This window comes from Heloderma suspectum, chromosome 4, assembly GCF_057233095.1.
Source record: "Heloderma suspectum isolate Gila_16-S chromosome 4, 16-S_ref, whole genome shotgun sequence".
Classification (NCBI taxonomy): domain Eukaryota; kingdom Metazoa; phylum Chordata; class Lepidosauria; order Squamata; family Helodermatidae; genus Heloderma; species Heloderma suspectum.
In genome coordinates, this window is record NC_139461.1 from 19041721 (window position 1) to 19053952 (window position 12232).

General features: G+C 46.4%; 1 protein-coding gene across 1 annotated transcript in view; it reads right to left on the minus strand.

Moving 5' to 3' along the window:
- The window catches only part of TG (thyroglobulin), a 224933-nt gene that overhangs the window by 12844 nt on the left and 199857 nt on the right, over positions 1–12232 (minus strand). Inside the window, exon 45 of the mRNA XM_084851439.1 lies at positions 12027–12134. Coding sequence (XP_084707565.1) covers positions 12027–12134 — 108 coding nt within the window. The remainder of the gene's footprint in view (positions 1–12026; positions 12135–12232) is intronic.

The window sequence follows — 12232 nt, forward strand, 5'->3', positions numbered from 1 at the left end:
GGCGAAAAGGGAGGGGAACGGGCCCCTTGGCAATGAGTATAAGTTCATTCAATGAAATAACAACAACCATAGTATCATAAGAACTGACTTGCCAGATCAGACCAGAAGCTCTGGAATGCTCACAGTAATGGCATGAAGCTGCATGCCATCCCTTTCTCTTTATCTCTGGATCTGGTATTCAGAGGTACACTGTGTCTGTATGGAAGTTTTATTTAGCTGTCATCCTTCCTTCCTCCCTTCCCTTCCCTTCCCTTCCCTTCCCTTCCCTTCCCTTCCCTTCTTTCTTTCTTTCTTTCTTTCTTTCTTTCTTTCTTTCTTTCTTTCTTGGCAGTTCTGAACCTACTGCCGATCAACTTCACTAGGTGACCCCTTTATTCTAAATCAGGTAAGGATGGATGAACAAGTGATCACATTCACCCAGATTCTATGAGCATCAGATTGATGCTCATCTCTCCTTCAGTTTCCACCAGCACTTGCAGGCGCTGACTGATTTGTGCGAACTGGAAAATTGCACAAATTGAGTGTGATCGAACAGAAAAACTGTGCAAAACTGAGTATTTTTTAAAGTTGCACAACTTTCTCCCACAGACTAAATTCTGAGATTGCACATTTTTAAATTGCGCAATTTTGAACTGATTTTTCTCTGAAATTTGTGCAATTTTCGAACACGAGTGCATGTTCGAGAATTTGTGAACATTTTCAGAGAACACGTTCTCCTGCTCATGCTCCCATTAGAGGTTGCAAACAGGGCATGCTTGACTGTTTTGTAAGCATAAACAAAATTCTCATAGATCCCTATAGTCAGGGCTGGCATCAAAGGTAGGCATGGTTGGCACGTGCTAAGGGCCCACACTCCAGCAGGGGCCCACTGACAACAGCCCACTGGGCCTGGTCTTCCTCTTCAGCACTGTAAGCTTGTTCACCTGCTTCTCACTCTGGCCCAGACAATGGTGGTGGTGAGAAGGAGGAGCAGAAGATGTTACTGCCTACTTGCTCACTGGCTCATTGTCAAGCCAGCAAGTGGTATCATTAAAGAGAAAGGAGGAGCAATAGCAGCTGGTGACAATGGCAGCGAGAAGGTAGACTCACTGATGGAGGGGGGCCATGGAGGGTGTCTTCCTCAGGGGCACCCACCACACATCCCAGTCACATGCACGGAGGAGTAGCATAATTGCCCTCAGCAGCACAGTTTATCCAGTCATGCGAACCCAGCCAGGATGGCTAACAAACCACTGGGTGGTTTCTTACCCTTGACAACAAGCCACCCTGGCAGGTTTGCAAGATGTGATAAGCTCCGCTGCTGAGGGTTATTATGCTAATCCCCCCAGCATGTGACCAGCTTGCACAGGGTGGTTAACAAGCCACCTTGGCTTATTAACCACCCTGAGATCATGCAAACCAGGCCATTCTCTTTCACTACCCCATTTGTAATATGGGTATAATAATGCCTGTCTTGCAAGGCTGTTGTTAAGATTTACTGTATATGCACTTGAAACACTTAGGAAGATCACCATATAAAGACTTTTCCCCTCCCCTTGTGAGCATGAATCTTATAGCATTACTTCACCCAGGGAATTATTCTCTGGATACCAGTGGTCAGCATTTTCAATGAATAAATCATGGCCTCCTAACCAATGCTCTTTCCTCTTTTCCACAAAATGTTCCCAAGCCTCATTGTCTGACATGGTATGATCTCATCTTAAGGTATTTATCTTCTGCATTTTAGCTGCCCTTGTGAATAGTTTTGGTTTTAGCTATTCAAAAGAATATCAAACACATCGGGGAACGATATAATCAAATGTAAATTACGTCACTGCTCGAAAGCACCAAGCCATAAACTTTCTTTTGCAGGCATTTAAGTTGTCCTTTTACAAAAACAAAAGGCAACCATCATTCCGTTATAATTTGGGAATAACTGGGAATACAGCTGAGATGTGGAATCCTATCATTTGCACTCTCGGTGATCGGAAGCCCCGATCAGCCAATCAGCCAATGCAGGGCAAGAGGGGCTTTATTTGGATATGTTTGGACAGCAGACAACTCTGGATCCTGCTTCTGTTTGGGCTGGAGATGGCGGCCTGACTTTTGCCAACATTACCCAGATCTCATCTATCACGTAATTATTATGAATGATAATCATCCTCATCCTCATTGTTATTATTATTATTTATATTTTTGTATATAATGCTTTTTAAAGTGAGCACGTTGAAGCTGCCTTATACTAACTCCGACCACTGGTTGATCTAGTGCTGTCAACACTGACTGGCAGCATGCCCCCAGCATTTCAGGTAGAGGTGTCTGCCAGCAATACCATCGGAGATTCTTTTAACTGGTGATGCCAGGATTGAACCTGGGACCTTTGATATGCGAAGCAGGCACTCCACCCCTCTCTTGCTTCTGCAAGCCAGAGCCTCCAAAGCACTTCACCTAGGTTACCTCCCAGCATTCCACAGAGCAGCCCTGTAAGAAACGCCAGTATTATGTCCCCACATTGCAGATGAGTGGGCTGAAAGAGTAGCTTGCCTATGGAAGGCCACCTGGTGAAGTTTGTGCCAGAGGTGAGATCTGAACCAGAGACGTCAAGTTGACAGCTCACACTCTTAGTTCCTGCACAGCTACAGCAGCCTCTCATGTCTATGTGTTCATTTACCTGCCCCTTTTCACACATCATGTTAAACCATAGTTTAATGCTATGCAGAACCTCAGGCTCATGTGTCTCCCGGCCATGTCCTCCTTTGGCATGGCTGCAAGGAGGAGATGGAGAACATCCGCTTTGCATCGGAACTTGGGGAAATTCTGGGTAGTTTAAACTATGGTCTGTTCGATTAAACTGTGGTTTATGTTCCTAGCTGGTTAACAAGCCATACTTTAAACTAACTGAAGTTTCCCCAGTTTGGATGTAACAGGGGACTGTAGTTGGTTGAAAAGTGCCAGAGGAAAAGAGAGAAGTGGGGCGCCTGTGAGCCTGAGGCTTGTGGTACATGCAAAATGGGCCACTGTGTCATGGTAAATGTAAATCATGTTTGTTGTTGTTGTTCAGTCGTTCAGTCGTGTCCGACTCTTCATGACCCCATGGACCATAGCACGCCAGGCCTCCCTGTCCTGCGCTCTCTCCCAGAGCATGCTCAAGTCCATATTCATTGCATCAGCAATGCTATCTAGCCATCTCATCCTCTGCCATCCCCTTCTCCTTTTGCCTTCAGTCTTTCCCAGCATCAGGGTCTTTTCCAGAGAGTTTTCTCTTCGCATTAGGTGGCCAAAATATTTGAGCTTCAGCTTCAGGATCTGTCCTTCCAATGAGCACTCAGGGTTGATTTCCTTTAGGATGGACTGATTTGACCTCCTTGCAGTCCAGGGGACTCGTAAGAGTCTTCTCCAGCACCACAGTTCGAAAGCATCAATTCTTCGGCGCTCAGCCTTCCTTATAGTCCAGCTCTCACAGCCATACATTACTACTGGGAAAACCATAGCATTGATTAGACGGACCTTTGTCGGCAAGGTGATGTCTCTGCTTCTTACTATGCTGTCTAGGTTTGCCATAGCTTTCCTCCCAAGGAGCAAGTGTCTTTTAATTTCATGGCTACAGTCACCGTCTGCAGTGATCTTGGAGCCCAAGAAAGTAAAATCTGTCACTGCTTCCATTTCTTCCCCTTCTATATGCCAGGAAGTGATGGGGCCAGATGACATGATCTTCGTTTTTTTTAATGTTGAGTTTCAAACCAGCTTTTGCACTCTCCTCTTTCACCCTCAACAAGAGGCTCTTTAGATCCTCTTCACTTTCTGCCATTAGGGTGGTATCGTCTGCATATTGGAGGTTGTTGATAATTCTCCCGGCAATCTTAATTCCGACCTGTGATTCATCCAACCCGGCGTTTCTCATGATATACTCTGCATATAAGTTAAATAAGCAGGGTGACAATATGCAGCCTTGTCGTACTCCTTTCCCAATTTTGAACCACTCGGTTGTTCCATGTCTGGTTCTGACTGTTGCTTCTTGACCCTCATACAGGTTTCTCAGGAGACAGGTAAGGTGGTCTGGTACTCCCATCACTTTAAGAATTTGCCACAGTTTGTTGTGATCCACACAATCAAAGGCTTTAGCGTAGTCAATGAAGCAGGAATAGACGTTTTTCTGGAATTCTCTTGCTTTCTCCATGATCCAGCAAACGTTGGCGATTTGATCTCTAGTTCCTCTGCCTCTTCGAAACCCAGCTTGTACTTCCGGTAGTTCTCGGTTCGCATACTGCTGAAGCCTAGCTTGTAGGATTTTGAGCATCACCTTGCTGGCATGTGAACTGAGCGCAATGGTGCAGTAGTTTGAACAATCTTTGGCGTTGCCCTTCTTTGGAATTGGAATGTAAACTGACCTTTTCCAGTCTTGCGGCCATTGTTGAGTGTTCCAAATTTGTTGGCATATTGAATGCAGCACTTTAACAGCATCATCTTTTAGGATTTTACATAGCTCAGATGGAAGACTGTCATCTCCGCTAGCTTTGTTGTTACTAATGCTTCCTAAGGCCCACTTGACTTCACCCTCGAGGATGTCCGGCTCAAGTTCAGTGACCGCACTATCATGGCTATCAGGGACATTCAGATCTTTCCTGTATAGTTTTTCTGTGTATTCTTGCCACCTCTTCTTAATCTCATCTGCTTCTGTTAGGTCCCTGCCTTCTTTGTCCTTTATCATGCCCGTCTTTGCACAAAACCTTCCCTTGAGATCTCCGATTTTCTTGAAGAGATCTCTAGTCTTTCCCATTCTGTTGTTTTCCTCGATTTCTTTGCATTGTTCATTTAAGAAGGCCTTCTTGTCTCTCCTTGCTATTCTCTGGAACTCTGCATTCAGTTGGATATATCTTCCCCTTTCTCCCTTGCTTTTCGCGTCCCTTCTTTCTTCAGCTACTTGTAAAGCCTCATCAGACAGCCACTTGGCTTTCTTGCATTTCTTTTTCTTTGGGATGGATTGAGTTGCTGCCTCCTGAACAATGTTACGGACCTCCGTCCATAGTTCCTCAGGCACGCTGTCTATCAGGTCTAATCCCTGAAATCTATTCCTCACCTCCACTGTATATTCATAAGGGATATGATTTAGGTCATACCTGAATGGTTTAGTGGTTTTCCCTACTTTCTTCAATTTAAGCTGAAATTTTGCAACATTTGGGAGTAAATCCCATTATGCTCACTGAGACTCATTCCCAGATAAGTGAGCATAGCAATGAAGCCTTAATTGCTGTACTCTGTTCCAGGGGCAGCATCAAGGGTTGGGCACCTGCTGAGGGCCCACATCAATAGCAGGGGCCCACTGACAAGAAGCCCCCGGAGATGCTTCTCCTCTACACCGCTGCAACCTGCTTCTTCACCTATCTCTCACTCTGGCCAAGACAACGGTGGTGGTGAAGAAGAGGAGAAGCAGATGCCACTGCCTTCTTGCTCCCTGACTCTCTGCCTGTCAAGCAAGCAAGTAGTAATAATGAAGAGAAAGAGGAGGAGAAGCAGTTGCAGCTGGTGACCATGGTTTTGAGAAAGCAGACTCAGGAGGGACCCCATTGAGAATATCTTGCCCAGGGGCTCTCAAAAACCTGGAGCCTACACTGTTCTGTTCAACTGTGAAGCATACAGACTGAGAAACACAGCATCTGACATACTTGAGCGGAGGCCTGTTTTGTGACCCATTGTCAATGGGTGTAGTCTGGAGTGAATTAGACTCACCAGAGTTGAGTTTTGTGTGGCTAAAGCTGCAATCCTATATTCTCTTAAGTGGGAGTAAGCCCCACTGAAATCAGTGAGTAGACATGCCTAGACTTGTATGTATATAATTATGCAAATTATGCATGGTTGGAGAAAGTGGATAGGACGCCATTTTCTCCTTCTCTCATAATACTAGAACACTGGGGTCATCCCACGTAGTTGATTGGTGGGAGATTCAGGACAGGTAAAAGGAAGGGCTTCTTCACACAGTGCATACTTAAACTATGGAATTCACTTCCACAAGATGTAGATATGGCCACCAATTTGGAGGGCTTTAAAGGGGGATTAGACAAATTTATGGAGGATAAGGTTATCAGTGGCTACTAGTCCTGATGGCTATGTGCTACCTCCAGGAACATGGGTGGGAGGGTGGTGTTGCTCTCCTCCTATTTGTGGATTTCCCACAGGCAGCTGGTTGGCCACTCTGTGAACAGAATGCTGGATGAGATGGACGTTTGGTCTTATCCAGCATGGCTCATGTTCTTATGCACTAGAATTCTGCTGATTTCAATGGGACACAAGTGGGCTTAACTTTCTCTGGATTACACCTAGTGACCTCACGTACACAGCTCCTTTCTCCAAAATAAGGAATAGCTATGGTTCATTTAGATAATTAATCAATACATGCACTACTCGCATTTTACTATCAATGTGAAACTTCTAGAAGACTTAATGCTGTGTGCTTTAGAGCCCATACATGCATACAGAGTGGATCTGCTACCCTGGGGTGAGTTTCTACACACTTGTAGTATACAAATGGATATTAAACTCATCTGGGCAAGGCCAATGGTGCTGGGGAGCAGTTACAAGATTGGCCTTGCCCAGGCAGTTCCAGGATTCATACGTACACTGTGCTGGCATAAGATCTGGCCACAGAGAAGTGCTTCGTGTGAACGGGGCCTCAGAATCCTTATTCAGTTTGGGACTTAAATAATGGTAAAGGAACGCAGGGAGAAGAAGGGGGAACCAGCATCTGCATTCTGTATTTGCAAAAGTTGGCTAAGTGTTATGTCCCTTATTCAAAGAGAAACCTCAGGCTAAAGCAGACGCACAGAAAAGTGCCAAGCTTGAAAGCATTTTACCATACGCAATGCGACATTCGAGTTTGTTCACTCCGAAGTCTGATGAGCAAACCATTTGCAAAGAGTCTTTTTTTTTTTTAAGCTTTTCACATACAGTATGAACTGAGCACAGATGTCACCCTCTGTATACGTCCTTTTGCATGCACTGAATAAATAATGTGTATAATACGCACATATACAGATCTGGGATATTTCGAGGAAAACCAAATCTCTTCCCCTCTGCTCCAGATTACAATGATTCTCTCCCCCCCACACACACCCATCTCCTGGAGTCATTTGAGCTCTGTAAAGAGTTTTGGCAGGATTTGCAAAATGTTATGGCTGGCTTTATCTCTACATGATTTTCAAGGAGTATAGCAGGGGATGAAGTTAGGATTCTGTGGTGAACAACTGAGAAGGTACCTAAAGACGTAGCAGCAGGTGGCAAACTAGATGCCAAAGTTATTACTGCTGTCAGGGACGGTGGCCTGGAGAGAAGCAGGTGGTTATGGGATGGCGGTTGATCAAGAGGACCCCATAGGATCCCTTCCTATTCTGTAATTCTTGGCTCTGAGAGGTCAGTAAGCAGAGGGATCCGTGTGAGTGCCCCTGAGGCAGGCAATACCTCTTCCAACCTGACAAAAGGCAGTTGGTAGCCAGTAACTTTCTAGTGGATGTGTTTCAACAGGAGCTAGAATGGGCCAAGAAGGCTCAGTCGATGGGCAGAGTGGATTCATCTTTCTTTCCCCCACTAAACAGGCCTGACTTTATGGCTGGGGAGGGGATAGGCCCGGCTTTAGGGATGGCTGAGCTGGACTCTCACCCTGGGTGGCAAGCTAAAGGGGGTGCTGAGCTGAGCTCGGTGACTTGGTCTTTGTTGAGTGTACTGTGTGAAATTAGCAAGGGGGGGGGGCAGGAAGCAGGAAGTGTCCTTAACCTTTTCTTTCTTTAGGGTTCTACAGGTTGTTTGGGTACTGACCACAAAATGGAGCATCCACCATTTAACTTTAAAGTGTGTTTCTTTTTCAGTTTCCAGTTTGATGTCATTCAGTAGATAAAAATCAGGGGGACATGGCTTTGCTTTCAGGCAACATTCATCACCATCATCATCTACATTGCTATACTGCACCATAGCCGAAGCTCTCTGGGCAGTTAACAAGCACTATAAGCACTACAAATATTCTAAACGTTATAAGCAGTATAAATAATCTTTTAAAAGAAAGCCATAAACTGATGGGAGGGGCACTGAAGCTGCTCCTTGCTCAGGGTGCTATTACTCCTAAGGCTGGCCCTGGGAGGGGGCAGATGAGGTCTGTATGCATAGGAGGAAGTTAGACTGTGCTAGAACCCTGTCTGAAAAGGAGCTGACTTTTCTCTTTTCAGGAAATCTTATGGCACTATGGGTTCCCTAGAAATCTGATGAGGACCAGGAATCTGTCAGAGGGTTAATATGATGAACTTCCCCTTCTTATGCTCAGCCTGTATGTGTAAATAAATACTGTATCACAGAAACGCCCCTGGCCTCCGGTGACCTCCCTCTCTGGAACCGGAACCCAGGCTGAGCACTGGAACTCCTCAAACATTTCACTGCCCAGAAGCAGGGATGTATGTGTGCGATACAGGCGTTTGATTCGAGAGCAAGAGATGAAAGAGAAGGAGAAGAAGCAAAATGACTCTCAGAAGCAGCAGCAGCCAAAACAACAAAAGCCTCCATCTGTGCCCGAGGAACTAAAGTGGGTGTAATATAACATGTTTGGTCCAAAGTTAACTGTAAGAAATAGGACATGGTGATGGATGAAAGAACTGCCTGTCAGCAAACCGGGTGCAGAATCTTAGGCCCGCAGGCTAAATCCAACCCTTCAGGGTCCCCTGATGGCCACGCCCTCTTTTCCTGGTCCCACTGCTTTCCCCCGACTGTCAATCATTTGGCAGGTTTCTCAGCTTGTGTGCATCTCTTTTCAGTGGGGGCTGGCGGCTGCGATGTCAGTGGAGCAGTGAATCCGTTCAGGGTTTCAGTCAGAACCAGTCAGAACTCTAGCTTTGCACCTTGGAGAGCTTCTTTAGAGTTCTGACTGGTTCTGGCTGAAACCTGGAGCAGATTTACCACCCCACTGCCACTGCAGCCACCAGCCTCCACTGTCTTTTTTCCTATTCTGAAAGGTTGAAATGCCTCTGCTAAGGCTTAGTTACTGGCAGTTAGAGCTTTATGCTACAATAGGCTGGCATTTTGGCCTCACCCCCTTTTTCCCCTACCAGCCACCGGAATGTGGCCCTCGAGAGCTTCTCCAAAACTGAATTCCGCCCTCAGGCTGAAAAAGGTTCAATACCCCTGTGTTAATTGGTGATCCAAGGACGGTGCTTGGGACCTCCTGTATGCCATGCCTGTACTTTGTCACTAAGCTCTGGGCCCTCCATAGCCATAGGATTGCAGCCTTGGACTGTCACTGTTGAAAAATGTCTAGCCATTGCCTGGAGCCTTTTTAGCAGCTGCACGCTGTGTCTTTGGGGACTAAGGCATTTTCAGGTGCTATTACGCCAATCCACATCAGCTTGGCAGAGAAAGGCTAACTCGAGCTGATTTTATAATGTATGGAAATTCCATAACGTTCTCCTCCACGTGAGGAAGCTGATGTTACGCGTTGTTTCCATTTCAATTTCCTCCCACACTGGAGTGGCTTTTGGCAATGTGGAAACAATGTGGGTTCACACATCACTTCAGCCAATCTCCTTTCGTGAAGCTGTCCATAAGGTGAACAGAGAGAAGGCGTGACCACAATTGACAGGAGAAGGGTCATAATTTAGTGGCAGAGCACCTGCTTTGCATGCAAATGGTCCCAGGTTCAATCCCCGGCATCTCCAGGTAGAGGGGCTGGGAAAGAATCCTGCCTGAAACCCAGGAGAGCCACTGTCAGTCAGCAGAGAGAACGCTGGGCTAGATGGACCAATAGCCTGTCTCAGTATAAGGCAGCTTCCTATGACAACAAGACATGAAAACAGGAATAGACAACTTGGCCTGGGCGACCATTGGCTAATCTGCCCCTGTGTGAAGAATGTGGATGTGGTCCCAGAGGAGTCGAATTAAGCATTGCTGATGGAGGCCTTTGGGAATGGCCTGAAGCACAAAGAGAGATAGGACGGAGGGGGAGTCTTCCTGCTTCATGTCTTTAGACTGAAGAGAGTGGAGGCAAAGGAGAAGAAGTAAACTGAGGCCAAGAGAACAAAGGGCTTCATCACACGGGGCTTTTATCCTGCGATTGAGATTGCTCCTTCACAGAAGTTTGCAGGCTCTACATGATGCCGTGACCCTGCTGTGACCCTCCAGGACTAAATGCCCTTTGTTCTATTTTAAAATAGATTGCAGATAATGATCTAGCATATTACCCCATTGTGATCCGCTTCAGTTTCCTCCGTGCAAAGAGTTAAAGCGGCAAGAAGAGGAGCGAGATCAATGAAAGATAATGGAAGACTCAGATATGGGGAGAAGGGGGGGGTGGAGGAAGCATGTGTAATGGGAGTCAATGGTGATCCTGCATTTACAAAGGAAGCAGAAAGCCCCGTTTTAAATGCAGGATTTTAGGCTGGTGTAGAAATGCCCATAAGACTGCCAAATGGCATCGAAACAAAACGAATGTTTGGTGAGGGGGGGTTGGCAATAGGGCTGGCTGCTTCAAATACATTGATACTGAAGCAAATACAAAAAAGTGTGAATATTTGTCAGAGGGCTGTTAAGACCTATAGCTAGTGAATATACATAATGCAGGCAAGGAAAGCATTCAGCTCAGTTTCAGGGCTGGCTCCAGGGGTCGGGGTGGGCAAAGAGCCCTCAGGGTCCACCCAGCAGGTGACCTCCCAAGTGTGCCAGGCCCCCTCACAGGCTTACTAGATTGGGGGTGGGGGAAGTAGGTGTCCATCAGTGGTGGGTGTCTAGCAGTACTGACACCAGCACCAGCCCTGTGCAGCTATGCCTGCCGTCAGTGCCATTTTCATTTCCCCAGAATGCCATGCTGTACATACACGCAGCATCCCATTCTGGGCGAGTTAAAATGGAGGCAGAGGCAAGTTCAGTTGTATGGGCCAGACGCTCCTGACTGTGCCAAGCAAATAAAAAAGGTGTCATCTAGGTTTACCTTTAAGTAATTCTTACATTTCGATCCAAGTGCTGTTTGGGAGATGATTAAAGAAGGTAAGAATCCTGACCCAGATACCTCAGGTAGCAAGTGATGGGAAAGATCCTTAGGAACATAGGAAGCTGCCTTATACTGAGTCAGACGGTTGGTCCATCTAGTCCAGTATTGTCTGCCCTGGATGGCAGCAATAGCTGTCCGGGTTTTCAGGCAGGACTCTCTCCCAGCACTACCTGGAGATGCCAGAACCTGAGATCTTCTGCAAGCAAAGCAGGGGCTTTACCGCTGAGCTATAGTCCTTCCCTTGTGCTACAGCCCTTCACCCTTCTCTGCCCGAGGCGAGACCCCAGAGAGCTACCGCAGGTCAGAGTGAGCAATGCTAAGCTAGATGGACAAAGTGACTGAGGACGAACTACAGCTCAGCAGTAGAGCATCTGCTTTGCCTGCACAAGGTCCCAAGCTCAGTCCCTGGCATCTCCAGTTAAAAGAAAATCAGGTACTAGGTGATGGGAACAATGCCTTTCTCCTGAGATCTTGGCAGGCAAAGCAGGGAATGCTGCTATATCGACCAGTGGTCTGGTTCAGTACTGTTACTGAATCAGCCTGTTATGGTTACGGGTAAGCAGCAGAGGAGGATTGGGGGGAATGTGTTTTTTTAATTGTTTTACATAGCTAGGAAGTAACTGAAAGAGAAACTAGAAAGGCTTCCTTTCAAGTCAGTTATTTCCATGCTGGTTTTAGTCGAGTTACTCCGGAGTTCTCATCTGAGTCAAGCTGCAATGCAGGGGCCGGAAGACGACACACACCTTGTTCCTTCCTGCTGCCCCGTTTGCTTGTGGCACATTGCCACCTAGATGACGCTAGTTAATCACAAAATTTTTAACATTGCTCGAAACAAAAACGGGCACCGTGAAAAGGAACTGAGAAGGACTGGACCAGGAAACCCATAGATGCTGCGGTTTGGGGAGCAATAACCTTTGGTTACCAGCTTACAGCCTGATGAGCATGCAAGTGTGCCTCAAATCAAACTCTTAGCCTTATCCAGACCATTTTGCCTCTGGGATTCATCAAAACAGAGCTCAATTTATCCTCTTACCTGCTCAGTGAAGAGCTCTCTGGCACATGGTACATGAAGACATTTCCTCTGCCATTAGCAGCCCAGTGCCTGGCCATGTCTATTGTGGGGCAAATGATGAAGTGGTCTCTGAAAAGCAGAAAAGAAAACAGCATCACAATCTAGGAACAAGAAATGTGTTTTAGGGCTTTTCCACATCAGGTTTTTTATCCTGCAACTTTACGGGG